We start from the raw sequence: 27,989 nt of genomic DNA on the forward strand, positions 1-27,989 counted from the left end.
CAACTACTACTTTAACAACAATAATTATATTAATAATACTTATCTTTGATATTTTGACTGTGATGCTGCTTTAAATCACTTTGTCTTCATGCACATAACAACTGTGGAGAAAAAACACCAACACTCAATCCAAATCCACGATTGTGTAAAGTACAAGTACCTTAAAACTACACAGTACTTTAGAGTACGTGTACTTTGTTACATTCATGTGCAAGAGAGTTGAAACACGGAAGAAGCGGAGCCCCGGGTGCGAGGAGCGAGGAGCCGAGAGGAGACGACCTGCTCCGCCCTAAGCACCTCCACCATCCTCTGTCATCACCGAGCTGTCAGCCGCTCCTCTGCCCACACAGCGGAGAGGAGAGCCGGGGAGGAGGAGCACCGGAGCACCGGAGCGGAGGAGGAAAGTAACAACAATGAGGCGGTGCTTCAGAGGGACTGGGAGGTGAACGATGCCCCGGAGGAGAAGCGGTGAAGACGGACGGAGAGTAGCGGCACTTCAGTTGACAGCTAGCCGTTAGGACCGCAGCTAGCTAACCCCGCGAGCCCGTCCCGTCCCCCGGTGAACTCCACCAGCCGGTTCCCCGAGTCCAAGTCCCGCAGCGAAGCAGGCGACAACACGGAGTAAGTGTTGTGTGAGTGTGTGTGTGTGTGTCCGTGTTGTTTTGATGTTGTTGTTGTTGTTGTGTAAAACACCAGTTAGCCTAGCACGCCACAGGTCCCGTCCCTGACTGCGCCTCTTGTCGATGTGCAACAACGTGGAAGTGTTCAAATAAAGAGTTGCAAAACTTTATTACATGTTGTTAATAACACGCAACACGTGGGATTTCATCTCCACGCGTTTACACTCACACTTTAATCGATTAGTTGATCGATAGGAAAATAAACCAGCAACTGTTTTTGATCATCAGTCATTCATTTCCAAGTTCATTCTCCGCAGAACAGTCAGTTGAGTTTCCAGTCCACACTTCAGGGTGTTTGCCCGGTTTGCTAGCTTTTATTTTTAGTCATCCCTCTCCCTTGAGACTCATATGGTTTCTGAGCTGACTGTGTGCTGTGGTTCAGGGGACTGCTGGCCCGAGGGAGCCATTATTTACTTAGCAGTCTTGTCTATTTCAGGGTCGTACATGCTGTGAATATCCTGTTTATGTTTCAAAGAAACATGGATACGATTGTGTTATTTATAATGTGGAGGTTTAGGTTCGTGCAATTTGTTGGGTTTCTTTTCAAAGCACTTACAGGCGTTTCTTATTTATTTACTGGAATGGTGTGACCAGTGCCACAGACACTTATCGCGTCATGTTCAAACTTTCTCCGAGTTTTATTCAGGTCACATATCCCTTTAAGTTGATGTAATGGAGACTAAATGAGTCGGTTCAGTTTGAACTGGAACAAGCAGCAGCAGCAAGGTTCCAGCTTTTTCCACTTCACACACTTTCTCGCCAAAAATAACGTTTGGCACAATCTATGATTTTTTTGGATCATGGGGAGACTTGGAGCTCGTTTCGAACAAGAGAGAATGAAAACATACCACACTATGGTGCCGTGTGGTTAAGGGAAAGATGTGTGACTGAAAAGCTTTGCCAACACGCTTTTGCTTGTGTATTCTTCCATAACTTAAGGTTAAATCAATTAAAAAGAGGTATTTCTAATGCGGAGCCCTTTCTCAAAAAAGTGCCTCTGTCCTTCAAGCAAAGCTGGAGCCAACTCTGGGTAAACACACACAGTTTGGATCAGGGGAAGGAAAATGCCTCTATGTTCCCATTTCACTTTGATTGAGATAATAAGTGATGTTTAAAGGACACACTAGAGCAGTGGTCACCAACCTTTTCGAGCCCAAGAGCACTTTTTAATTCCAAACGTAAGCCGAGAGCTACCACCCTGATATCTTCCAAAAAACCCACTTAGGAGGGTCATATTTATTATTTTTTGCAATTTCTGTTAAAGGCTGAATGTACAAGAAATAAATATACACAAAGAGAGGCAGTTGTGCAACTTTTTCTATTCAATGACAATATTCAAATTAATATCAATTCATATTTACAATGCAAAATATGTAGCTTCTCAGTTCCACATCATGTTCTGCAGAGGAGCTGCTACTGCAGCACAATGTTGTTACATATAGGCTTTGATTTGAATATGGCCACAAATTATTGATTATTGCCTTGTATGAAAGAAGTCCCTTGTACTCAAATAAATACCAGTACTACACAGTATGAAGCCGTGCATCTTTCCGCTCCCGCAAATATTTCACAATAAAAAAACCTTTTTAAACAAGGGAATGGATATCATTAACAAACTCTGGAGTGCTTTTATTTTTGAAAAGGCTTACAGAAAGTGTTGCAACCATTTGTTTGTGACATAAATTCATCAGATAAGCATTAAAACTCAGGGGAAAGATCATTTTCTCTGTTTATTCTGCTGTGAACCAAAATGTTTATCTGTTTATGACACAAATGTATTTACAACACTTTCCGAACACGTTTCAAAGTAAAAGCACTCCAGCGTTTCACTTTCTGAATCCACTCATTTGTTCCAATGGGGCTTTGATTGTTGATCAACAGACCGAAAGATGCGCATCTTAATACCGTGGAGTCCTGACATCTAGTCTCGTACATAATCCGACTTGTATTGAAGGAAATGCAGGAGATAAACCAGCAGCTCAGACGCCAGTAGCGGACACACAGCCAGTGAGTCCAGAGAGTTGGGGGATCGACAGTGAAGACTGGCAGATCGACCGGTAGATCGCGATCGACGGGTTGGCGACCACTGCTCCACATTGTGCCGCTTTGCCGTCGCAACAGTTGCCCCGCAAATGAGACACACACATTTTTCTTCATTATGAAAATAGTATGTTTTCTTTCGCTTTTCTGCCATGTTTTCTTTAGTTTGGGGGGTAAAAACCACATCTAGCTCGCCATCGTTGCTGCTCCCGCTAGCTTGTCTCAGCATAGAGTGAGATGGCGGTTTGACTTTTTTTTTTATTTCAAATTTCAGTTTTCTTTTTCTTTGTTTAATTTAGAGCATGCCTTGCGGGCGACTCGCGGGGTCCCTGCAGGCGACCAGGTGCCCACGGGCACCGTGTTGGCTACCTCTGTACTAGAGGCTTTAGCATATTTCTGCTCCAACAGCCACACATATTTATTTTAACTTCTCTAGTGGAACCTCAGCATTTACCCTTTTGTGTCAGGGCTGAACTTCAGCGGACTTTAGGGCCAATTTAAGGGGAAAATAACAGAGCTTTAAAGAATAAGGTCGTAATTTTAGGATTCGTGTCATTTTGTAGGCGGAATATCAGAAGGTCAGCCAGTAGCCTGCATTAAAACGAGGAATGTGTAGCATCTTGTTAAGTTATAGGTTTCGTGAATTTTGAAATACTTCAAATCATCAGCACCACATTATCAGAAGTATCAGGATTTGGAAATGATTTAGCAAGAAACAGTGTCTCTTTTGAGGAAAGAATCACATCGACTTGTCTCTCAAGACAAAGTGTGATTTTCCTTTATTCTCGTAGTATTATGACTTTCTTCTCATCAAACTAAGACTTATTGCAATATTAACTGCTTTATTTACATGTGGATAACCTTCAGCTTTATGAGAAGTTTCTCTGACAAAGCTGCCTGTGATGCTTTTTACCCACTCCTCTTTTCTTTCTTCTTGTGTTTTCCAGACACCTTTAGAGGAAGTGCCAACATTCTGAATCAACCACAGTGTTACATCAATGTAGTTGGAAGTCGGAAGTGGGTTAGCATTCACACAAAGGAACATATGAACTTTTGCCACAAAGCTCTCATTGTAGTGTTTGGTCAGTGACTCAACATTACATCACCCAATTGAACCAATGTTCTTTGTGAGCTTTTAGTAGTCAAGATGAGGGATATGAAATCGAATCAGACCATCTTCAATGTCTGGTTATGACAGGTATCATCCAGTAATTTCTGACTTCCCGTAAAGTCTTGTTTGGCTGTACAATCAGGCAGTCAGCTACTTCCTCTCTGGCCACAGCAGCAACAAGTGCTACACAATACACTGCTTTCCAGCATTTTTATATGTTTTTTGCCTTTTCACTGCATATTTGTGTTTGCTGTGCGGTCCCATTTCGTACGCTGCTCGGAACCCCTCAGACGATGGATGTATTTCCATCATGTGCCAGTGTGAGAGCAGCTGTTTAAAGACTTGAAGACACGGAGCAGGATGATTGATTACCACACGCTCCTGTGTACCAAGCCCACAGTATAAAGAGTTGTCCTCTGTTTCATTTTTGTGGTAGGCACTGTGTTGGGGCTGATGTGCTTATGTGTTGGTATTAGTAGACATACTGCCTCATAGCAGTCATTGCTTCATAAAGCTGTGATGGATGAAGCAACCTTGAAAGCAACCTTGGAAACCTGTATCTCTGTCAGAGTTATCATATGTCTCATGGTAATTGGCCTTTGTTTACGTACTGTCTCACAGGAAAAGGTGATGGCTATTGTCTGGATTCATCATTATCCCAAAGTGATATCCTTTGTTCAATCAGCTTCCTTTGTCAGACCAACAGTGCTTAACCTAAAGCATTTGAGTTCACTGAAAATAACTAAACCACTAAAAACCAGCATATATTTACAGATAGGAGAGGTTGAATCCAGGGATTTTCTTTGTATTTTTGCTCAAGGGCAAATCAAACAAAAACTCAGAATTGTTGCAGAATAATTTATCATTGACTTGACTTGTTAAGCCCTATGAGACAACTTGTGATTTGTGAATATGGGCTATACAAAACAAAGTTGATTGATAGAAAATATCCAGAGTGCAATTAAAGTAGTGGTTTATGCAGCCAGCTGTGGAGCAGAGCCACTTAAAAAATGTGTCAGAGCTGATAGCCCTGACCTCTAGTAGCACCGAGGCCCTGATAAGACCCAGTGAGGAGCTGATCTAACTCTATGCCTGTCTGCCCCATGATAAACGTTTTGGGTGTGTAAACACACTGGTAAGAGAGCAGTGTTTCCCTGTATTCTTCTCAGACTTTTCTCAAAGGTCTCCTACTGTGTAGCTTCAGCAGCTGAGGGCTCGTAAACCAAAACAATAGGTCCACGTCTGTGCTGTACCCTACACAAAGTAGGTCAAACACTGAATGATTGTGACAGTTAAATTGCACTTAAAATCTGACTGCCAGCATTTGTAACTTAGTTCCTGTTTTTAATGCATCATTGTTTGCATCAAGGTTTCAAAAACAGAAGGTATATATGGGACCTAATTTCTAATTTGATTAGCTGCATCACAACAAGCACACCTTCTTTCTCCCATAAAAACCTATCCTATAAATCCTCATCTTTTCCAGAATCATAATAAGGTTGGTTAACCATCATCAAGTTATAGTCATTCATCAGCTATAGTCATTATCAGCTATATATATATATATATATAGAATGTAAGGGCTGGAGCCAATCCCAACTGGATAGGTCGCCAGTCTGCCACATAAGGTTTGAACCCCAGAATCTTATTGCTGTCAGGCAACAGTGCAACACTGAGCCTACATGTAAATGTTACGGAGCAGTATAAGTACAGACAGCTAGAAGTAATTTGTTATGCCATGTTACACCTTTTTTTGGACCTGGTTCAAGGTTATTCAAAGTGTAGAGCTGCCTGCAGCAACAAGCACTGAGAACATGGCAACTATTTACATGGTAACCAAAGCATTGGAGTTTTATCTTCAGTTATCAAACTGTTATGTTTGCACATCAATCCGATCAGCAGCTGGCTTTACATATTGTGTGTCTCTCTATGTTTATGGTGATCATTGGCCAAAAAGTCTTTCTCCTGCCAGACTAAGATTTCAAAATATAAACTATGAACATTTCATCAAATAGTGAGTCAAAGCACGAGTCAAAATGGCATAAGACCAGGTTCTAGATAATTGGAAAAGTAGATGTCTGCACTGACAGAGAAACTTCCCCTTGTAGTCTGACAGATTTAGGGCTAAAGAAACAGACCATCAGCTCAGTGTCCTTGAGTCACAGCTGCACTTTTGTCTAAATGTAATGGATATACAGTGAATAACGCCAAAAACAACCACATCATGATTTAGCCACCAATGACCCAGGGCCTGAATCAGACCACAAAAATATGCTAATAGAACAACTTGAAAGAATTTTTTTAATTATTAAATCCTACTAAAATCGAGAGAGAATTTAAGATGAAACAGTTGTGCTCTCTGTGCACCACAGCACCAGAGGGGAGGAATGGAAGCGAATCAGCGAATCCAGACATCCTTTGTACACAATATACAATTGATGAGGTTATTTTAAGTCATTCATTTCAAATTCCGGCTTTAATACCGTAAACTACGTAATGCAGGAAATGACACTATCCAAATCCTACTGCAAAGCAAATTCAAAAAGCAAGAAATGTTACGTATCTGTGGACTGACTCGATAAAGAGCAATTCTTTCTTTTCTCCCAGGCTTTTTCCAGATAGCTGGCTAATTTATGTTTTCATAATGTAAGCAGGCAAGTCTTTATGCAGCCTCTATAGTTACAAAATCACTTTCTTCTTTTATCTTACAAAACAGGGCAATAAAAGGGACAGAAGAAAACCAAATGGACCTGCATCATTTAGACAGCACATTGGACAGATCAGATTTTCTTCTTCTAAATGAACATATTGTGCATTTTTACAGTTACCGATAAAGTACCAGATCTCAACTGTGCATAGAGATCCTTGCTTTATGCAAATCTCTGTACCATATTCTGTTTTCATCATAGTAAAGATATGCAGCTTTGGATCAATATATTTTCGTATGTCCACTGTCCTTGGTTCTTGACAAACACAGATTCTCTAAACAAACAACTGTTGAACTTTACATGATGAAAAAAGCCTCACTAAACCCTGAGCTGCAGATCAACGTGCACACATCTTTAGACCAAGAATGTTTTTAATCCTTTTTATTGAATCCATCAATATCGTCTTCCACGCCCAACAGAGAAAACTCATTTTGACTGCTTGTATTTGCAATAAAATGTTATGATTGTATGTATTTTAGAGCTAGTGCCATTGTTAAGAGGTTTTACACAGTAGACAGAATCTGTGAAGACAATTACGAGTGTTGAATTAAAGTACTGAAACTGACTCACTCGTCTGGTACATACATCTGCACTGAGAGTCTGCTTCTCATTACCGCAGGCATTAGAATGGCAGACGCAGATGACATGCAACATCCTATATTCTTAGTCCTCTTACAGTTAAACAAGTCATGTTTCCATCTAAAATCTAGGTTGGCTCATACACATTTAAGGAAACAAATACTATTCAGCTTTAATGTTTTATGTTTTTAGGCAGAAAAATGAATTACATATCATTGTTCTGTACAGTGGAGACGATTATCAAAATGTGGGGTCATTCAGGCTAAACCCCAGGAGAACATGGTGACATACAAAACAATAACACATTCAAAAGCTCTCACACCATTGAGGTGAGGTGGCCCAAACAGACAAGGGTGTTACTGATAACAGTCGAAAAACAATAAAGAGGAAGTGCAGCAATAAGAACACAGAGATAAAACAAACAAAGCACACAAACATAACCAGGAGAACAAAGTCAAAAACAATGTACTGTGGACATAACTAAGCCAAAAGCTTAAAGAGACTTAATATAGGTTATTTTACAAGCTACAATTAATAGCTTTGGGAAAAGAAAATTGGATTGACATACTGCATGCTCCTTTAGGCTTACATATAGTATATCAGGTTACTGTGACATTCCTTGTACTGTAACTGGGTTAAGGGACCATGCTGTACAAGTCTTGGGATTAAACAGATCATTCCTATACGGGTAACTTCATTTTCATACAATAGATTTGTTCCATTTCTACAACACTGAACATGAGTTTCTGTTAACTCTTAGCCTCCTTTACATTCAGTATTCATTTAGTATTAGTTCCAATACTTTTAGCTGCTGCTATAAACAGGTATAATGTTTACCATTAGTCACCATTTTAGTTTAGCACTTACATGGTATACCTAGATTGATAATTAACTTAAAACAGCACTGATGATGGGAATGTAATTAGCATAGGAGACATTTTGAGCAGATAATTATGCATGCTCCAGTATATGTCTAGATACAGGAAGACATAAACACATAAAACATGTTCCTCTGTCTACAATATTATTGTATATTACAATATTATAATTTGGAACAAAGACAGTTCATATGCAAATAGTTTGAATACGAAATCCACTGAGGGCTGCTCAGTGCCGTCTGTACAGAGAACCTACTGCACTGCAGTCTTGTGATAAGAATTTGTGTTTTCTGATAAGCAACCACAAGGTGATTGATCATCATCTTGTGTTTGCTAACAGTTTATGTTAAGAGAGAGGGATATAATAGAATCTCAGGCAATTTAATCAGGCCCTGCTCCAAATGGCCGTGGTCTCCATGAATCTACCAGACTGCAATACTTCAACAGTATTTTAAGATCAAATGCAAGTTGGATACAACGTCACTAATGATGTCATCAAAGGTCACATTCTTATAGCCACTTTTCGCCACTCAGCTGCCACCTTGGCAATGCCCCTGGGCAGACAGAGCCACAACTGCACTTTCTTTAAGTGGTTGATCTCCTGAAACATCTCTGCTCCAGCTGGACATGCACTAGTTTCACTAAATGTAGTTGATTAATGGAAGAGAATCTATACAAGAGAGCAGATTGATCAATATAGAGATATACATTACATAGTGATAAAATGCACTGGAGGAAAAGGATTCGCATAAATGTAATCAGTGTGAAAAGATTATTCAAGTGCAGGTACTTGAAAATCAGCTTTTTCAAATGTGAAAAGCAAAACACAATTTTTGAGTCACACCCCATGATTAAAAGTGTAGTAATCAATTAAAATTTCAAAACCTTACTTGCCATGTGACACAGCTAGGGGCTGCTAACAATGGTCAGTGAGAAAGTTGCCTCTGGATTCACTAAAGATAACCTCCTTCCTCTCTGACAGGTGAATGTGTGTTTTAAGCAGCACATGGCCTGTATTCTGGTGACAGACATGGACCCGCCTACCTCTGGTCCCACAGCGGAGCACAATGGCCTCGAGCCTGACCAAGACCCGGCCATGGAACCAAACCCCAAGCAGGACGAGGATGCCACCTGTCTCACTGTCCACCTTTACTACCTGGGGAAGGCCGGAGGAGGGAATGGGGCCAAGGTCTCAGAAAGTGTGCTCACATTTCCACCTGGGGATTATGTCGTGGAGGAACTGTGCATCGCTGCGGCAAAAGCTTGTGGTGAGTCACGAGTGGATTTCAGTAATGATGTCTGCCAACACACATTACACCATCATCATTGTTGAGTAACATCCGTTTCAAACAGACTTTACCTGATACAAATGAAACATGAATCAAATACACGCTTAGTGCGTGTTGTTAAAAAGAAACATGATGTGGTAAACATGCCCTTGTCCCAAGATTTTTTTCAATAACGTGTTGCAGCCATCAAATTCAGAATGAGGGTATACAGTGGTCGACCTGAACACCAACACCCCCCACCACACAACCAGGGATCCCATTTTCCTGCATTCCATTTTGTCCAGTTATCTTCCTTCTCCGCCAAATAAAATAGTGTTTTTATTTGTATTAAAGTAACAAGTACATATACCTGTAAATATTAGGTTGCAAAATTGCTACTTGCATTACTTTGGTCTGTGTTGATCTTGTACCAGGCCATAAATAGTCTTTGAAACTTGTTTTTGAGTTTCATGCACGACCAAGCATCAGTCCCAATAGCCAGCTGTGGTATTTGTGATAGAAATACATTTTAGTCAAGCAATGACACACATACATCTCATACCTATGACACTAAAGAAAACAAGATGTTTTTTGTAACTTCTATGTAATTTCAAACTTGTTCTGGCGGCATGTGGTGGCCCAATGCCTTATTTAGACATGTTATGCTGTAGAAACTGGGTCTCTTCTTGTTTACAGCAATTCTTGGAGCGAATATCTAGTAGCTGGGGTCAGTGTCCACATTTACAGTTTTAAGCTTTGAGCATGATCTTCTTGGCTCAGACCTATACCAGTCAAGCAAGTGGTAGGACAGTAAATAATCAAACAGACTGGTTACTGCAAGGTTTAATTTACATGTCTCCTTCAGTTATAATGTGAAGTGTATTGTATTATTGTTTATTAGGATGAAAATCCTTCTGATGAATCTTCAGCCTGTGAATCTTCTTTAAATTCCGATAAACTGTAAATATGTATGACGTGAATGATCATATACCAGTCAACTATCCCATCACTTGCCATCCAGAAAAAAGCCTGTTTGTAATTTCATCTCCCAAACCTGTTTCTTCACAAGCATCGCCTTGGTCAGGAAATGTGTATATAAAAAATGTGTATAATGTTAGAGCTGCATTCCTAAGTCTGTCTCTTTGCCCTCTCTATTAAGCAAACTCAAATCAGGAAGTTGTCGACTGTTGTGTCTGTTTTCCGCTCCGCCTTCGCTCTATCTCCTTCTGCCACACTCTCTTGCTTCATTCCCTCTCAAGCTGATAAGAAACAAACCCTTCTCTCTCTCCCCTTTTTATCTTCCTCTTTTTTTTTTGTTTTCATTTTTGTAATTTCCTACTCACTGCTTGTCTTTCTCTTTATTGTTATAGTCCACCTTCCTTCCATCTGTCTCACTCATGCTTTAACCAACGTCAAATAATAATCATGTGAGGTATTTCTATGAGCTTTCTCTACCTGGTTACTCTTGGTACTGGGAGATGAGTTAGCAGAGAGAGTCGGAAAAAAATTGAGCCAATTCAAAGTCCACCCTTTGAATGGAAAGATATGTTATAAGTACATTATTAAGCTTTATAAAATACAATGCAATGGATCCAAACTGTTCATGTGTGGAAATAGTCATTTTCTCTCATTTTGAGTTTGTTAGCAGGATTATACACAAACTACTGAACTGATTTTCCTAAAACTTGGTGGAAAGGTCGGACATGGGCCCAGAAAGAACTCATTCACTTTAGGAAGGGATTTGATCAAGGGGGAGGATCCAGGATATTTTTTTCACTGTCTTAAACTTTGCAAGATAGGACTTTTTTTTTTATTTCTCAAGAAATAAAGAAGATATCAGGCATACTTAAAGGACCAATATCTATGAGTGTGTGCAATTTGGCGCAGCCTGACTGAATTTAAGAGGCCTTGGCAGAGGTACAGTGCCTTGCATAAGTATTCACCCCCCTTGGACTTTTTCCCATTATGTACTGTTACTAACTGGAATTCAAATAGACTTAAATAAACTTTTTCCCGTTTGATCAACAAAACATGCATAGTACTTTGGAGGTGCAAAATAAATTTTATTGTGACACAAACAATAATGAGAACAAAAAAGTTGACATCTGTTGGGTGCATAAGTATTCACCCCCCTGTGTCAATACTTGGTAGAACCCCCTTTCGCTGCAATTACAGCTGCAAGTCTTTTGGGGTATGTCTCTACCAGCTTTGCACATCTAGAGATGGAAAGGTTTGTCCATTCTTCTTGGCAAAAAAGATGAAGCTCAGTCAGATTGGATGGAGACCGTCTGTGAACCGCAATCTTCAAGTCTTGCCATAGATTCTCTATTGGATTGAGGTCTGGGCTTTGACTGGGCCATTTTAAGACATTAACATTCTTTAATCCAAACCATTCCTTTGTAGCTCTGGCTGTATGTTTAGGGTCATTGTCCTGCTGGAAGATGAACCTCCGCCCCAGTCTCAAGTCTTTGCAGACTGCATCAGATTTTCTTCAAGGATTTCCTGTATTTGGCTCCATCCATCTTTCCTCTATTCTGACCAGTTTCCTGTACCTGTTGAAGAGAAGCATCCCCACAGCATGATGCTACCACCACCATATTTCACTGTTGGGATGGTGTGCTCAGGGTGATGGGCAGTGTTGGTTTTCGCCACACATAGCGTTTTGCATTGAGGCCAAAAGTTCAATTTTGGTCTCATCTGACCAGAGCACCTTCTTCCACATGTTTGCTGTGTCTCCCACATGGCTTCTGGCAAACTCCAAACGGGATTTTTTATGGATCCCTTTCAACAATGGCTTTCTTCTTGCCACTCTTCCATAAAGGCCAGATTTGTGGAGTAGACGACTAATAGTTGTCCTGTGGACAGATTCTCCCACCTCAGCTGTGGATCTCTGCAACTCCTCCAGAGTAACCATGGGCCTCCTGGTTGCTTCTCTGATTAATTTTCTCCTTGTCCGACTCTTCAGTTTGGGTGGACGGCTCCTCTTGGTAGGTTTGCGGTTGTGCCATATTCTTTCCATTTTCTTATGATGGATTTTATGGTGCTCAGAGAGATGTTCAAAGCTCTGGATATTTTTTTATAACCTAACCCTGCTTCATATTTCTCCACAACTTTATCCCTGACCTGTTTGGTGAGCTCCTTGGTCTTCATGATGCTGTTTGTTCAGTAATGATCTCCAACAAACTCTGAGTCCATCACAGAACAGGTGTATTTATACTGAGATTAAATTGCAGACAGGTGGACCCTATTTACTAATTATGTGACTTGCAAATGTGACTTGTGAATGCAATTGGTCGCACCAGATCTTTGTTAGGGGTTTCACAGTAAAGGGGGTGAATACATATGCACTCAACACTTTTCAGATTTTTATTTGTAAATAATTGTGAAATCCATGTAATATTTCCCCCCACTTCCAAATGATGCACTATTTTGTGTTGGTCCATTACATAAACTCACGATGAAATAAATTTTAATCTGTGGTTATACCATGACAAAATGTAGAAAAGTCCAAAGGGGGTGAATACTTATGCAAGGCACTGTATATGCTCAACTGAGTTAGGTATATGCTCAACTCTAGTGTGTAGTTTGACTTGACTTCCTCTGTTGTGGTTGAGTATACTCCCTCTTACACAGCCCTCCTGTCCACACACCATTGCTTCATTTTGGTTAGTGCTTCCTGGTGTCTTTTAAAGAATTATTGTCGAAACAGTTGCAGTATATGCTTGACTATGTTTATGTCTAAATATTGGCCGGTGGTCAGTCATTAGTGGCAACTCTGTTAGACATGAATACAATAGTAGTAGATAAGTAGGCCCTTTTCATGTTTAATGGGCAGAATGCTCTGCATGCCTGAGTAAAAATAGACTGACTCAAAAATGGAAAAACTGCTGACTTGCTTCCTCATATCTGTTACAGTTACTGCAGGAACAACAACAATCTTCTGTGAAGTACATTGACCTTTAGTAACAGCATAAAACAACCTGTGCTGCATTATAGTAAACATTGACTCACTCGTTCCAGGGATTGCTCCAGTCTTCTTCAACCTGTTTGGCCTGATGAGGGAAAGTGACCGGATATGGTTCCCTCCAAATCACATCTTTAAAGTCAACCAGTCAGCAAGTGAAGACCTGCACTTCAGAATAAGGTAGAGATATTTTAAGCAGGTTCAGATTTTTCATAATACATTTTCTTTGTTTTAACTTCTCTGATCTTCTTTTCTGTCCAGATACTATTTTCCTGGCTGGTATAACAACAACAGTTCATTTTATGCCCATCGTTACGGTGTGTCCAAGGGGATGGAGAGCCCTGTTATGGATGATTGTGTGATGGCATACCTGTTTTTTCAGGTCAGTCTTCAAGTACTGAATTTTGTACTTTGATGTTTTTATGTGTATTTTATGTTTGTTCTGTCTTTGTAATTTAGTTTTTTAAAATTAGAATGCATTCCTAGTCCACATCATTTGTGTTTTTGGGTGCAAACTAGGGGTCAGAATCTTCAAGACTAATGCCCCCCTCATTGTTTTCAGTATGAGAGAGAGAAACATGGTAGTGAGAGATAAAAAAAAAAAAGTCCTTGTTTCCCCATGTCTCTCTGACAGTCTGTTTGTCATGTCAACCCATTCTTCTCTGTAGACTGAGAAAACAGGAAGTGGTAGCAAGAGTGCGTAAGTCACACATAATTGGTACAAGGTTATGTTAGGGTTCATGTCAGTGTTTGTGTCTGTCTGTCTATGCATGAATACAGTGTCTGTGTGTGTCTGTGAATTTTAAGAATGTATTTGTAAAGTAAAAAAAACAGTTGACTAAAGTACTGCACAAAGACAGGATCATTAAATAAATGAAAAATCTGCCAAGAGCTCATCATGCTCCATATACACTCTGCTGGAATTAAGTGAACTTTACAGGCATGGGAATTAAGCCAGTTGCTCCCCTGTATTTAGTATCTGTTTAACATTCTCCTTCCACATCCAACCTACTCCTTATTTTTTTGTGGACATGATCAGTTAATACATTTTGTGTATCTTTTCTTCATTTTGTTTTCTAGTGGCGTAGCGACTTTCTTAATGGCTGGGTTCAAATCCTGGTAAGCCACGAGACCCAGGAGGAGTGTCTGGGCATGGCGGTGCTGGACATGATGAGGCTTGCTAAAGAGAATGGTCAGTCACCTGTGGACATCTACAACGATACCAGGTAGGATGCTCACCACCATAATGTGACAATATTTAATCTGAACTAGGGGAGGATGAATGGTGTCAAAGATAGAATCATCATAATGGTAGTAACAGTCAGATAAGTGCAGAAATGTGAAGTAGAAAATAAAACATTAAACTTGTGCTACTGTCTACACCAAAATCCCAGCTCCAGTCCCTGCCTCACTCTGCACACTCTCCTCCCTAAATGATGTAAACTGCTCGCTGTTACACTGGTGTGCATGTGCTACAGCCTATGAATAACGATTTCACAGCAGTGCGACAGGCTTCACTGGACACATGAAGATAGTTTCATTATGTGTGTGCATGCAGCTGAATGAATTATCTCTGTGAGAGACTATTTAAGTTGAAAATGTGTGATTATTATCTGACCTGTTCAAAGCTTATGCACTGTATATACTCATATAAGTAGTTTATCCAATTCCTTCCACTTTTCATCGTCATCAACTCGTCCTCCCTGCTTTCAGCTACAAATCCTTCCTGCCGAGGTGCATGCGGAGCCGCCTCCAGGAGTACAACATGTTGACGCGGAAAAGGATCCGCTATCGCTTCAAGAAGTTCATCCAGCAGTTCAGTGAATGCAAGGCCACGGTGTGTAACCTCAAGCTCAAATACCTGATGAACCTGGAGACGCTGTTGCCCTCCCTCTACTCCGAGCGCTTTCAAGTCACCGGCCTATCCACGCGCGAGCTGACCATCGTTGTCATGGGCAACAAGGGCATCCAGTGGTCGAAAGGGACAGAGGAAGAGGGAGCAAAGGAGGTGAGGACCAGGAGATCGGTTCATGTTGCCTTGGTAATGCATTTGCACATTACCAATTGGCAACACTGTGAAACGATCATGGCTGTTTTCTTTTTACCAATAGATGGAGCTCAAGGAGTGGGTTAAAAGTGTCTGTAACAATAAGAGTGCATGGGTGTGCATACATCTTCATCTAATACAAATGCAAACTGCTGTTTTGTACTTTCTGCATCTCCAGGAGTTACAAACATTCTGTGACTTCCCAGAGGTGATTGACATCAGCGTAAAACAGTCTAAAAAGGAAGGATCTGCAGAGAGTCGCATAGTTACCCTGACCAAACAGGACAGCAAGATCCTGGTAAAGTATCATCCACTTCATGATCCGCTATCACTCTGAAGATTATTAGCTAGTTTACTTTACTTACTTTTAATCTAATCTAATTATATCAGGGACAGGTTTCCTCGTAACCTCATTCTTGTTAAAGCAAAGGGCTCTAGTGGTTTGTTACAGCAGTGACAAAGTTAGACAGACAGTTTTAAACACGTAAGTAGTTGCAGGACATAAAGAAGAAGAATTCAACTTACTTAGTACCACTATCACAACTAGTTTGATAATATCATGACAATACAGATTGAAAAGTTCATGTTTACAGTGGTTTAAATTCAAATCAGGTACTGAATGGTATATTTTTCTTCTCCTGATTCCTGTGTCCGTGTCGATGTCCACAAAGGAACTGGAGTTTCATTCTCTATCAGAGGCTCTGTCGTTTGTATCATTAGTTGATGGATATTACAGACTAGTGGCTGATGCCCATCATTACCTTTGTAAAGAGGTGGCTCCCCCAAGACTCCTGGAGTGCATTCAGAGTTACTACCACGGTCCTGTGTCGTGAGTATCCAGCGTATGCAAGCAGATCACACATGTACTCACACCCACACACACGCATGCACAAAAACACATTCTGTCTCTTTGATCACAGGATGGACTTTACGATTGGTAAGCTGCGTCGCTCTGGCAACCATCAAGGCCTGTACATCCTTCGCTGCAGCCCGAGAGACTATGACAAATACTTCATGTCCTTTGTTGTGGGGGTAAGAAGTTAATGTTGGGTCATCAACATTGTGAAGTACATGACTGTAGAAATACCTGGTCTTTGCTTCAGCGCACATGCTATCAAATTATCTCCTCCATTAGCTGACACAACAACCAGGGCCATTACACTATTACTACACCAATTTAAATGTAGTGCTCTGGTATGATAGTCCTATTTCAGGTAAGGAATAAAATGTTCTAGTAACTGCTGCATGAGCGGCTGTTTCTGTTAACTGAAATAAAATGACTGACATTTAAGAGCAACTCAATACAACTCAACTGTCGTAATTCTCTCTTGACTCATCCATTTTCATTTGACTTTCAGTATGAAGCCATGGTTGACTATAAGCACTGTCAGATCATGAGGATGGAGTCAGGAGAGTACATTCTGAGTGGAGCCAAGAGGAGCTTTGGCTCACTGAGCGAGCTTCTGCACTGCTATCAGAAGGAGGCGCTGCGCACAGACGGATACACATTTCAGCTGACCAGGTGCTGCCCCCCCAGCCATAAAGGTCAGTGTTCACATACAAGACCACGCTGTACAGTTGAGCACTGATGCAGATGTGTATCCCTACAGAGATTAACACAAGTAAAACGATAAGGGGCGCTCAGAGAGCTCACACCGCATCTCACCTTGTTAAAGAAGTGAAAAAAAGAATCCTGGATCAGGCCATTTATCTAAATCTGCCCCCAAATTTAAGTGTTTACTCCTTGATTCATGCGCCGACCCTCCGCAAAGTGTCTGAGTGGAAATCTGCTCAGTGTTTATTGCGTAATTCGGCTAGCTAACAGATGCAGACATAACGTCATTGGCAGAAGTAATAACACATAGTTTACAATCTGCACAATCCAATATCTAAATATTTATATCCAAAAGTCCAGCAGTTTTCCCTCAAAGTACAGCTGAGAACTTTTCACATCTATTTAATCGTTTTTTCAAATAAAGAGTTTTTTAGAAGAGAAGTTTGTTTAATAAATTGGATTTGAGCCAATGAAGATGAACAACTCTTTGTTCCGTCATGTCTGCAGCCTATTTATTGATCAGTTGGATTTAATTACATGATTGTCCAACTTCCCTAGACCATGCAGCTATAACCTGGTTTCTAAATTCATTCAGCACATTAGCTCCTAATCCTCAACATGAGTTCCTTCTCTGAGCTCTTTATGGTTTGCATGCTCCCATTATCACATTTTAACCCATTAAAAAACAGCTGGGTTAAATATCAGCTAAGGTGAAGCTAGTTGTAATAATTTTTATAAAATAAAAACACTATATCAAGACCCAAATTACCTGATTTCAGGGAACAAATACAAACCACTCAGGTTTCATTCATGCTGATCATTAAGAACTCTAGATTAAGCAATACGAGTTTAATAAGTAGCTTCATTTCTACTCTGATTTGCCATGTAAAGAGTCACAGTAACCCAGCTTTACTGCTAAATGTGAGTGACGGATCCTAATCCCTGTCCACCTTTACTTTTGTTTTTTAAAGAAAAATCCAACCTGCTGGTGTGTAGAACTAACCAGGGGCCAGAGGTTCCTCTGACGCCCTCCCTCCACAAACATGTCAGCCAGATGGTCTTCCACAAGATTCGAAAAGAGGACCTCACCATCGTAAGAGAACCCATGTTCACTTCCTGCTATAGCTTTTTGTCTCAGCAAAAGACTCAGACACTCATAACCTGACTATTGGTTTTAATAAGATGGATTAATGTATAGGATGCAGTGTTTATTATACACATATTTATGTGTAGAAGCTTATAACCGTATTTAAATGGCTCTTGTTTAGCCAAAGTATACTGACACAGGCTTTTCGTAGACAAGGTATCAGGCCACAGCTCAGGGGGACAAGAGGGACTCGTGCAGGGTCAGTGAGGACACCACAGTTAACAAAAAGGCTTCCTAATGTAGCTCAGAATCATCAATTGCAGTCCCTGTGTGCGTCGCGTGAATCCATGTGACAGCGTGTCATGCGTTCACCTCAGTGGTTTGTCCATTTCCGTCTCAGCACAGTTTCTGCTGTTTGAGCTCTTGATGTTTTCTACGCCAGGTCTGTCACAGGAAAACCACAATTTTGCAGTTCCAGTAATCAAAGTACTCAGGGTTTTTTCCTGCATTACAATATTGTCTTCATGTTTTAGTCTGTTTAGTGTTTCATCTTCATGTTTTTTCATGCAGTGTTTTAGAGCTTGGACATCGTGACCTCAAATTTAGTGTGAGATGTGAGATGTGAAGCAGTTAAAACCATTTGGTTTTTGTTCTAGCTGACTGATTCACAACTTGGTGGAGGCGTGGGGGGTGGGTGGGCATGATTGAGTTTGTTTTCGGTTCTCATGACCGAGATTTAATGAATGAATTAGTTTCTCTCTGGTGCTTCTCTTTAGAGTCTGGTGCACGTTTCCAAGGATTTCCCCTTTGACACTTGAAATTGCAACAATGAGACTGAAAACTTAGCAAATAACATTATAAGATGGTAAAGAGGCATTAAAAAATGTTTATTTTTCATCATGAAATCCTAAACTGAGTAGCTGTGGTGCACATGATTCTCTATTTGTCTTATAAATATTTTCTTGCATATTTGGTAATCTGTCATTGTATACAGTCTAGGTCTTGGGTAGAGTTCTGGTTAGGCTGGAGATATATTTGCTTCTAACCGAGTGTACGAGTAAGCATCATGCCGGCCTCGTGTCCATCCGGCACAGTTTGTTACATCAGTCGTGCACATCTTCAGAAATGAATGTGACACATCTGCAAGATATAACTCGTGCATGAACAGTAGCGGCAGTGTAGGGATAGTGATCATTGAAGGGCCGCAATCTCAGAAGCAATGATAGAGTAACCTCATATATACCCAGTACACATGTAGTAAGTGTGTGAACAACTATGCTGACAACAGATCTGGTTGTCTACTCATAGCAATTATGAATATGATGCATTTAACCTCCTTTCCAAAGCAGGTTTTTGACATTGTATTTAAAACCGTTGTAGAATGACAGTCTGGGCCAAGGAACTTTCACCAAGATCTTCTGCGGTGTGAGGAAGGAGCTGAGAGATTACGGAGAGATACATCAGATGGACGTTGTTATCAAGATCCTGGACAAGGCTCATCGCAGCTATTCAGAGGTTGGTTCGCCGTCTGGCTGAATGAGGGAGTGACTGGATCTGATTTAAATAAACATTTTAAATCAAATTCTGTCTATTTTCTACCTTGTAGTCGTTCTTTGAAGCAGCCAGCATGATGAGCCAGCTCTCCCACAAGCACCTAATACTCAACTACGGCGTGTGTGTTTACGGCGATGAGAGTAAGTTTACAGCACACACACACACACACACACACGCAGAGATGTAACAAAGGAGTGCTCTGTGGTGGTTATTCTCACCTGTGGCTTGTAAACGGGACAGTTTGAAGAGATTTGTGTAATCAAGAGAGATGCTGAGAACAACACAAAACAGAGTCAGGTGGTCCGTCAAACACCCACGAGGAATCAATACAGAGAATCAAACAGGGAGGATATAAGGTTTCTGACCTGCTGACCGGCTTTGTGCTCTGCCCATTTGGACTGGATTAAGACCTGGAAACTACTCTTCAGATTTCAGACGGGAAGGAAATGATGCACATATTGGAAGAGTGGGGAAGTGATTTAGAAACTGTTTGTAGGGCCAAGGTTTTTGTCGGTTTCTTTGCAGGCCAGGGTCATTAACACTTTCCTGTTGGGCATATAACAGTTCAGAAAAACATTAACGTGTTTAGTGTTGTTTGAAAGATATAGATGATGGGTAATAGTTTGAATAATAAAATCATCTCTCTCTCTCCTCTGCGTGTCAGATATGATGGTGCAGGAGTGTGGCAAATTTGGTTCTCTGGACATTTACCTGAAAAAGAATAAAAGCTGTGTCAACATCACGTGGAAACTGGAAGTGGCCAAGCAGCTGGCCTGGGCTATGCACTACCTGGTAAGACTGCTGACACATGCAGCACAAACACGCCAGGTTCTTTCAGACAGAAAACTGTAATGAGAAACGCCTCCACACCATACAGCTGACGTCGTCCCTGTCATATGTGCACACAGGAGGATAAGAACCTCATTCACGGAAACGTCTGTGCCAAGAACGTCCTTCTGATCCGAGAGGAGGATCGCAAGACAGGCAACCCGCCATTCATAAAGCTCAGTGATCCTGGTATCAGCATCACTGTCCTGCCCAAAGAAGGTGAGACACATGTATTGATCTGATAAGAGAAGACACACACACCTATGTGAAGCCGTGTTGGATTAACATTCACCAAGTTTTCCTTTGGTGTGATCGTCTCAGCCGCCGACAGTCACAGTTTCTACCTTTGTATTTCCCATCTCTAACTCCCTTTATGTATCCGTTTCTTTTTCTATACATGTCCATTCATCAGTGCTGGTAGAGCGTATCCCATGGGTCCCCCCCGAGTGCATTGAGAATCCCCAGAACCTGAGTTCAGCCACAGATAAGTGGGGCTTCGGGACGACGCTGTGGGAGATCTGTAGTGGTGGAGACAAACCACTCAGCACTCTCGATTGCTCCAAGGTCACAAACACAAAGGATGCATTGAGAGAACCACTTGTAATAAAGGAAGAGTTCAACATTAAGGGAAATGTTGAATTAAGTGTAAAAATGGAGTTGCCGCTGGCTGCCTGAACTCACCCGCTCCAAAAGGTCACTACTCAACAAGAAACCCCCCCCAAAAAAACGTGTAAACCAACAATGTGTCCTTTTCTTTCTCAAATTAGATGCAGCACGTCAGTTATTCCACTTTAGAGCTGCTGGTACTGGTAGAACATTTGAAAATGTAAGACAAAGCCAGTCTAACTTTTTCCACCTGCTTCCAGTCAAGTGAACTGGCTGCTTTGTCTTTCTTATCATCTAACTCTCACGAAGATGACTAATTATCACATTTCCCAAAATGTTGAACAATTCCTTTAAATTGTGCGTATATTTGTGCTAATTCTAAACAAACTCTTGTTATTATTTTAGGAAAGTCTAGTATCGTTTCTCTCCCTGGCTCCTCTCCTGACTTTGTTTCATTTCCTCTGCAGAAGAACTTATTCTACGAAGACAGGCACCAGCTCCCAGCTCCCAAATGGACAGAGCTGGCCAACTTGATAAACAGCTGCATGGACTACGAGGCCTCGCACCGACCGTCCTTCAGAGCAATCATCAGAGATCTCAACAGCCTCTTCACACCAGGTAGGAAGTCTACACTTCCTTGTCCAGTCTGACAGGCAGATCTACAGATCGTGTCCCACACATATTATTGATCCAGGGTTTATCTATGGTTTGTTGCATCCTGTTGTGTTGCAGACTACGAGCTGTTGGTGGAGAGCGACATGTTACCAAGCAGGACGAGAGGCGTTGGCTTCCCCTGGTCCTCCGAGACACAGGAGCCCGCACAGTTTGAGGAGAGACACCTCATCTTTCTCAAGCAGCTGGGCAAAGTGAGATATGCACACGGCACAGACACTTAACGTGGAGATACTTTTTATTAAAACAAAAAAGGCTAAATCTGTTAAAACGTAAAGCTTCACAGTCTCATGTTGGGGTTTTTGCTTTTGTCAGATTGCTAATTTTGTAAATTGGTGATGGATTTTTTTTTTTAGATAACTTATGAATTGCCAGTGTCTGCTGCTATCATAGTTTTATTTTCATGACTTATGACACAAAGCAGAATTTGTTCCCTCTGTGTCGAGGAGGTGTATTGTTTTCTACAACAACTACTTCTTTTACTTTTGACAACACAGCTGATTGATTCCATCCTATTCGGTGGGAACACATCAAATTAGATATTGCGATTGAAATGATGGAACTTCTTTCTTTCTGAATCGCTAAGTGTGTTCTCCCGTTGACTCCACGCTGCAGGGGAACTTTGGCAGTGTGGAGATGTGCAGGTACGACCCCCTGCAGGACAGCACAGGGGAGGTGGTGGCTGTGAAAAAGCTGCAGCACAGCACGGCTGAGCACATCAGGGACTTTGAGCGGGAAATTGAGATCCTCAAATCCCTCCAGCACGAAAACATCGTCCAATACAAAGGCGTCTGCTACAGCGCAGGTACGAGCACATTGTCCAGTTTCCATTTGTTTCATGACGTGGTTTAGAAAAATCACAATAAGTGGTGAGATTAGATATCCTGCTCCATTTTCTTCTGTTTTAACATTACTTCATTTATTATGACACATGCATGTATGTGAACCCATGACTATACATTAAATTATTAGCTTGGGCCCCAGGAAGAGGTGTTGTTGCATTGTGATGACTACAGGGGATCCTAATAAACAATAAACACAAAATAATTTGATACTAAATAATAGTTGTAACATGTTGACAAGCAAAATTACGACACAATTACGATTTAAACCTTGTCACAGTCTCCACATTCACTGCTGAAGGTCTCAATTACCGAGTCTGTGAAACAAATAAGTCTAGATTTCCTTATAAAAGCCTCCACGCACTAACTCACTCACACGTCATGTGTTGTTCTCATGTGTTGACTATTTTCCCTGTGCAGGACGAAGGAACCTGCGTCTGGTCATGGAATACCTCCCCTACGGCAGCTTGAGAGATTATCTCATCAAACACAAGGACCACTTTGACTCCAAGAAACTGCTGCACTACGCGTCACAGATTTGCAAGGTAACGTAGGTGCAGGGTGTTAAATCCTATGACATCAGTCCATACTTACTCTTGCTGTGAGGATTTGAAGTTGTCCCCAGCAGCAGTTGTCCAGCAGTTGTCCCCCCACACACACACACTAACGACACCTGAGTGAACTCGTCTCTTCCAGGGTATGAACTACCTCGCCATAAAGCGTTACATCCACAGAGACCTGGCGACGAGGAACATCCTGGTGGAGAGCGAGATGAGGGTGAAGATCGGTGACTTCGGTCTGACCAAGGTGCTGCCGCAGGACAAAGAGTACTACACGGTCCGAGAGCCGGGAGAAAGCCCCATCTTTTGGTGAGGATGACACACTGCACGCAATTGTTCAAAAAGTATTTCCACCTTTTTTTCGGTTGATTTTTCTAAGAATAAAGATTTGACACTGCTTTTACTGGCATTTCTTATGAGATTGTAAGATTCACACAGAGAGAAAAGTTGGATTTTGTTTCGTACATCCGATTATTTCACTCCTTCATACCCGTCTACGTAGATTGTACGACTAGTGTTGACTGCAATTGTGTGTGTATGAATCATGTGTTGTGTTGTTTTTCCAGGTATGCTCCCGAGTCACTGACAGAAAGCAAGTTCTCTGTGGCATCGGACGTTTGGAGTTTCGGAGTCGTCCTCTACGAACTCTTCACTTGCAATGACAAGAACTGCAGCCCACCAGCAGTACAACACTTTTTTTATTTTACTTTTGTTTGACTTGTCTGTCATGAAACCGTTTTTCCTCTTCTGACCACAATTGTTTATAATCCAGCTGTAAAACAATGGCTGTGTAATTAGTTGGAGAAATCACATGATTGAGGACTCTGCTCTGAAACATTCTCCTCTGCTCCAGGTGTTCATGGACAAAATGGGGAATGAAAAGCAGGGCCAGATGATCGTCTACCATCTGATAGATCTGCTGAAGCAAGGCTACAGGCTGCCGGCTCCTGACAACTGTCCGAAAGAGGTCAGCAACAACAGTCAAGAAAAACGGATGTTTTTTCCCAGTAATGTTTGAATAAAACACTTGAGCGATTCGAATGACAATTTAGACCTTATAATGGAAAATCTAAATCATGATAAATAAAAATTTACCAGAGTAATTATGATGAATTCTGAAGTGGAAACAAATATCTCATACAAACGATCCAACAGTTTGAGACATTTCACTCTAAACCACAGATTTGGGTCCCACGGTTCAATGGACCAACGTTTTGCTTCACGTGTTACTCTATTACTTTCTTGCGAAATATTTCCCGTCCGTTTCCACCACAGCTGTCGAAGAAAGGTGTGAACGTTGAGCCGAATGGTAGCGAGACATTTCCAGCTCACAGCACTGTGTGTAGACTTGGCTTTTTTACATTTTCTCTGTGTTTCTGTCTCCCTCAGATTCACAAGATGATGGCCGACTGCTGGAACAAAGACCCAGGTCTGCGGCCTACTTTCAAGACATTAATCAACAGTGTGGAGTCGGTGCGAGAGGCTAAGGAAGGATGAGGATGAATGTCTCTGTGACGTCCACCGCAGCAGTTCAGTCCAGAGTCTGACTCACTTGTTTCCTTCTCATTGTGCTCTACCTGCCGTTCAGCCTCCTTAACAAGCACCTAAATCAAGACGTTGGTCTCGACACCAAACAACAAATCATTTATGACGCGTTTGATTACATTTCACAGTGAGATAAATGGTTTCATACGTTAGTCATGGACTGGAGAAAGGAAATACTTTTTGTGGATCAAATATTTCCTGCAGTTTAAGTAATTGGTTTGAAAATGAACCAGCACCAAGCATCATTTTGTGAATAACTCCCAACCTTTTATTTTGGATTTGGTTTGTTGGAAAATGAGCAGCGACTTGTTTTATTCGACTAAAGAGACGAGGGGATTCTCAACAGACTGTTTGACCAGACTCTTGCTTGATGCATATTTTTTGCAAGTATTTGTCGTAGCATTTATTTGACAAAAACAATGCCGAGCACAGACTGTGTCTCTAAAGATGGAGGATTCCACTAGAAACAAAAAAGCTCCCAAACCACTCGGCTACGATGTCAGCCCTGCTCAACACTTTGTAAGACTGATGAAGGACATCACGCCTCTGCTGTACTTCTATGAAGATCCCTACAGGTGGAGCTGAAGTCACATTTGTGCCGTGAACCTGGACTTGGCAGATATTCATGACCCACTGGGGATGATCCTGTGCTGAGGCAGCAGAAGTTCAGTTTCAGTGGAACTCAAATTCTTTGTTTACATCAATACGTGAAGTTGAAATGTTTCAAACAGCAATACCTGCTCATGAAGCTCTTTGATAACGAAGTACAGACAATGACAGGGACAATAGCAGTTGTTTTTGAGGGATTACACCCAGGGAAATGATGACATTGTTTTTGTTACTAATTACTATATGAATATATATTTTATAGATACAGTTTGAAGTTTTTAATGTTACAATGCTATATCAGCCTGTAGATACATGATGTGAAAAGTGTGTTGAAAGTAATGAAGGGAAGTCTTTGTTGTTGTAAAACATAAGCTTGTTTGATTCGATTTTTTTGAAAGTTTAAAACTTTACACATCAAATGTTATTGGATGAAGTGTGGGATTCGTGAGAGGAAACTCGAAATTTGTGGAACGGCCTCTTTTGATTTGAATTTCCGAGGTTCATTGAGACACACAAACACGCAGGCACACAAAATGTCAAAGGATGGGTCCCCTCTGCATGAATGAGTCACTGTTGAGAGCAAAGTTCTCTCACACAAAGTGTGTCTGTGAGCTCCTGAACCTCTGGGACATATTAATACTGAAGATCCGACCGTCCTGAAGATCTGAGTCAAGTGTGACGTGAATGAGGCTTTTTGTTTGCGGTGACTGAATTTATCACTGTTTTGTCATTTTTTTTACTCCCACAGCTTCTGTTGTGATAGAAGTTTTTGGCTGTGTTACATCAAATATCAGTTTATTGTGAAATATGAACAACAGAATGTTAAAGTGATATTTTTTCTTTGCATTCATTTCAATTTTATTTGACTTTGAAATAAATGGATTGTCATCTGATGCAGCTACCTTTTAATACATGTACATAGATGTAAATATTGAGGTGGATGTTGTATAGTCCAAGAGTGTTTATACGTTTACTAAACAAAACAATGCAGTACTATGAACATTAAAAATTATACTGTTTAAAATCTAAATGTGGCTTTTTTTTCCTCACATTAAACTTCATCTATTTACATTTAGGCCACAAACGATCTCGTAGGTTTTGTTCAGAGGGTTTTGTTGAGTCAGAAATGGTTTAAGAAACTCAGCAGTGTCCTCAGGCTGTTGACAGAAAATGATCAGGCGGCGGAACGTTGTGAGCAGACGACGACGATACGTTCACAGCAGCTTAAATGACATTAAAGTGGGATATTTGCCTGTTTTAGCAAAGACACTGCAGGAGAGACGACAGAGGCTCCAAATCCATTCAACACATAAAAACAAGGGTCACAGACAATATACAATATTCCTATTTACACAGTATTTCAATTTTATTGTAAATGATGCTGAACGTACACACACAACTGGATCTCCGGGACAAAATATGGAGAATAAATAAAATATGACAACACAGGGATTTGTGCAATAAGACATGACTGAGAATAAATAGATGTGCACTTGCTCTCCTCCATCTTTCCACATCTGTCTATCACTGTCCATCACACAACCTTCATGTCACCCCCTCCTCCATTCTTCTTCTCCGACTCAGCACAATCGTCCGATATCATTCTTGGTGCAGCCCTGGCTACAGCACATCCCCGCCACACCCAGAGAAAAGTTCCTCTTCTTCTTGCTCACCATGGTCCAGTCGTCCTCCCCTGGACTCCCATCTTGCTCACCTAAAAGTGTGGCTGGCAGAGATCTCTCCAGCGGCTGCTGCCGTCGCTCCCCTGTGGCCGCGTACAGAGCCAGGAGGTCTGCCAGGGATTGAGAGGAGACGATCTGGGGAGGAGAGCGGTTTTCTGGGAGCTCGGCGTCACTTTGCCAGCTGTGCAGGCTGTCACCCACTGTGATGTCGCTGAGAGAACTCCACTGGAAAGAATCTGGAGGAAAAGCACACAGGACTTCAAAGCTAATTGTTCATCACATGTCAAAGGTAAATAGAGACGTGGTGATGAAGGTGATTTCTGGAGGAACGATGGTGATAAAGGGTTCATGTTATTATTAACAATTTATAACATTAGCGTTGGTGCTGAAATATGAAGCTCTGCAAATCAGCCTGGTGAAAAGCCTGAGGCATCCTCCACTTCTGAGCATGTAATGTCTTAATTCTCAAAACTGAAATGGACCACAATCTTGAATTTAAATCTTAAACCATAATGTTATCATTTGTAATCAACTACACATTTTTGTCAATAGAAAACCTTTTCAATCTTCTCATTATTTCTGAGCCACATCAGAATGTTTAAAAGTAGATTTTACAGTAACTCTTGTGGATGTTTTTCCATTTGTCCGGTCAGCGAGCAGAGGAGCGGAGGAATGTCAAACCCACCTGAGTCGCCCCCTGTGGCTCGTTTCCAGCGGGAGCCTCCGCAGGTGAAAATGACGGCTCTGATGAACTCCCTCCCGCACAGTTTCACGCCGTAGTCCCTCGGCACGATCAGCCTGCTCATGACATGCGCCTTCCCACAGCTGCACATGCCAACGACACACACCACGGCCACGGCAACAGTCAATCTCCAGAGCATTTTGCACTTTTTCCTGAAAGTGAGTAGACGAGCGGAGCCGGTCTGGGTCAGAGGAGCACAGATCTGCTTGGATCTCCTGCTGCTGCTGCTGCTGCTGCTGCTTCCCTTGAGGTTTTCTGTTCTTCTCGTCGTTGTGAACCACGTTTGGTTCCTCTTCTTCTTCTTCTCTCTTGGTCAGTGGACGCAGCCTTTTATAGTCTTACTCAGTAGTTCATTCATCAACCTGTGCTTTCAACCCCCAAACCCCTCCCTCCCCTGCCTCTCGTTCTCACACACACACTCACATGTCATTT

The 27,989-nt window shown here is 41.4% G+C and overlaps 2 protein-coding genes across 2 annotated transcripts; one reads left to right on the forward strand and one right to left on the reverse strand.

The window, feature by feature from the left end:
• The first annotated feature begins 231 nt into the window (after positions 1-231).
• jak2a (Janus kinase 2a) lies at positions 232-26,163 on the forward strand. The gene is made up of 24 exons (XM_035184276.2): positions 232-621; positions 8,979-9,264; positions 13,285-13,408; positions 13,490-13,610; positions 14,309-14,454; positions 14,942-15,236; positions 15,454-15,573; positions 15,947-16,104; positions 16,196-16,307; positions 16,634-16,820; positions 17,802-17,923; positions 19,298-19,432; positions 19,524-19,611; positions 20,136-20,263; positions 20,380-20,518; positions 20,712-20,863; positions 21,373-21,523; positions 21,638-21,771; positions 22,193-22,382; positions 22,840-22,964; positions 23,116-23,288; positions 23,546-23,663; positions 23,833-23,946; positions 24,369-26,163. Exons 2-24 carry the CDS (start codon positions 9,003-9,005, stop codon positions 24,474-24,476), a joined length of 3,402 nt encoding a protein of 1,133 aa, XP_035040167.1. The 5' UTR covers positions 232-621; positions 8,979-9,002; the 3' UTR covers positions 24,477-26,163.
• On the reverse strand, positions 26,157-27,957 carry rln1 (relaxin 1). The gene is made up of 2 exons (XM_035184277.1): positions 27,501-27,957; positions 26,157-27,051 (listed from the first exon to the last, which is right to left on the reverse strand). The coding sequence occupies exons 1-2, from the start codon at positions 27,694-27,696 to the stop codon at positions 26,714-26,716; spliced, it is 534 nt and encodes a 177-aa protein (XP_035040168.1). The 5' UTR covers positions 27,697-27,957; the 3' UTR covers positions 26,157-26,713.
• Between the last annotated feature and the right edge of the window lie 32 nt (positions 27,958-27,989).

Source organism: Hippoglossus stenolepis, chromosome 18 (genome assembly GCF_022539355.2).
Source record: "Hippoglossus stenolepis isolate QCI-W04-F060 chromosome 18, HSTE1.2, whole genome shotgun sequence".
NCBI classification, from domain to species: Eukaryota; Metazoa; Chordata; class Actinopteri; order Pleuronectiformes; family Pleuronectidae; genus Hippoglossus; species Hippoglossus stenolepis.

What these genes read in the sequence shown, in the direction of transcription:
- jak2a (XM_035184276.2), top strand. Translation starts at nt 9,003, where the DNA reads ATGGCCTGTATTCTGGTGACAGACATGGACCCGCCTACCTCTGGTCCC. An exon ending in TGGCATACCTGTTTTTTCAG is followed by an intron (nt 13,611 to 14,308) that starts GTCAGTCTTCAA and finishes TTTGTTTTCTAG; the next exon opens with TGGCGTAGCGACTTTCTTAA. An exon ending in TTCTCAAGCAGCTGGGCAAA is followed by an intron (nt 21,772 to 22,192) that starts GTGAGATATGCA and finishes TCCACGCTGCAG; the next exon opens with GGGAACTTTGGCAGTGTGGA.
- rln1 (XM_035184277.1), bottom strand. Translation starts at nt 27,696, where the DNA reads ATGCTCTGGAGATTGACTGTTGCCGTGGCCGTGGTGTGTGTCGTTGGC. An exon ending in AGCCACAGGGGGCGACTCAG is followed by an intron (nt 27,052 to 27,500) that starts GTGGGTTTGACA and finishes CTTTTCCTCCAG; the next exon opens with ATTCTTTCCAGTGGAGTTCT.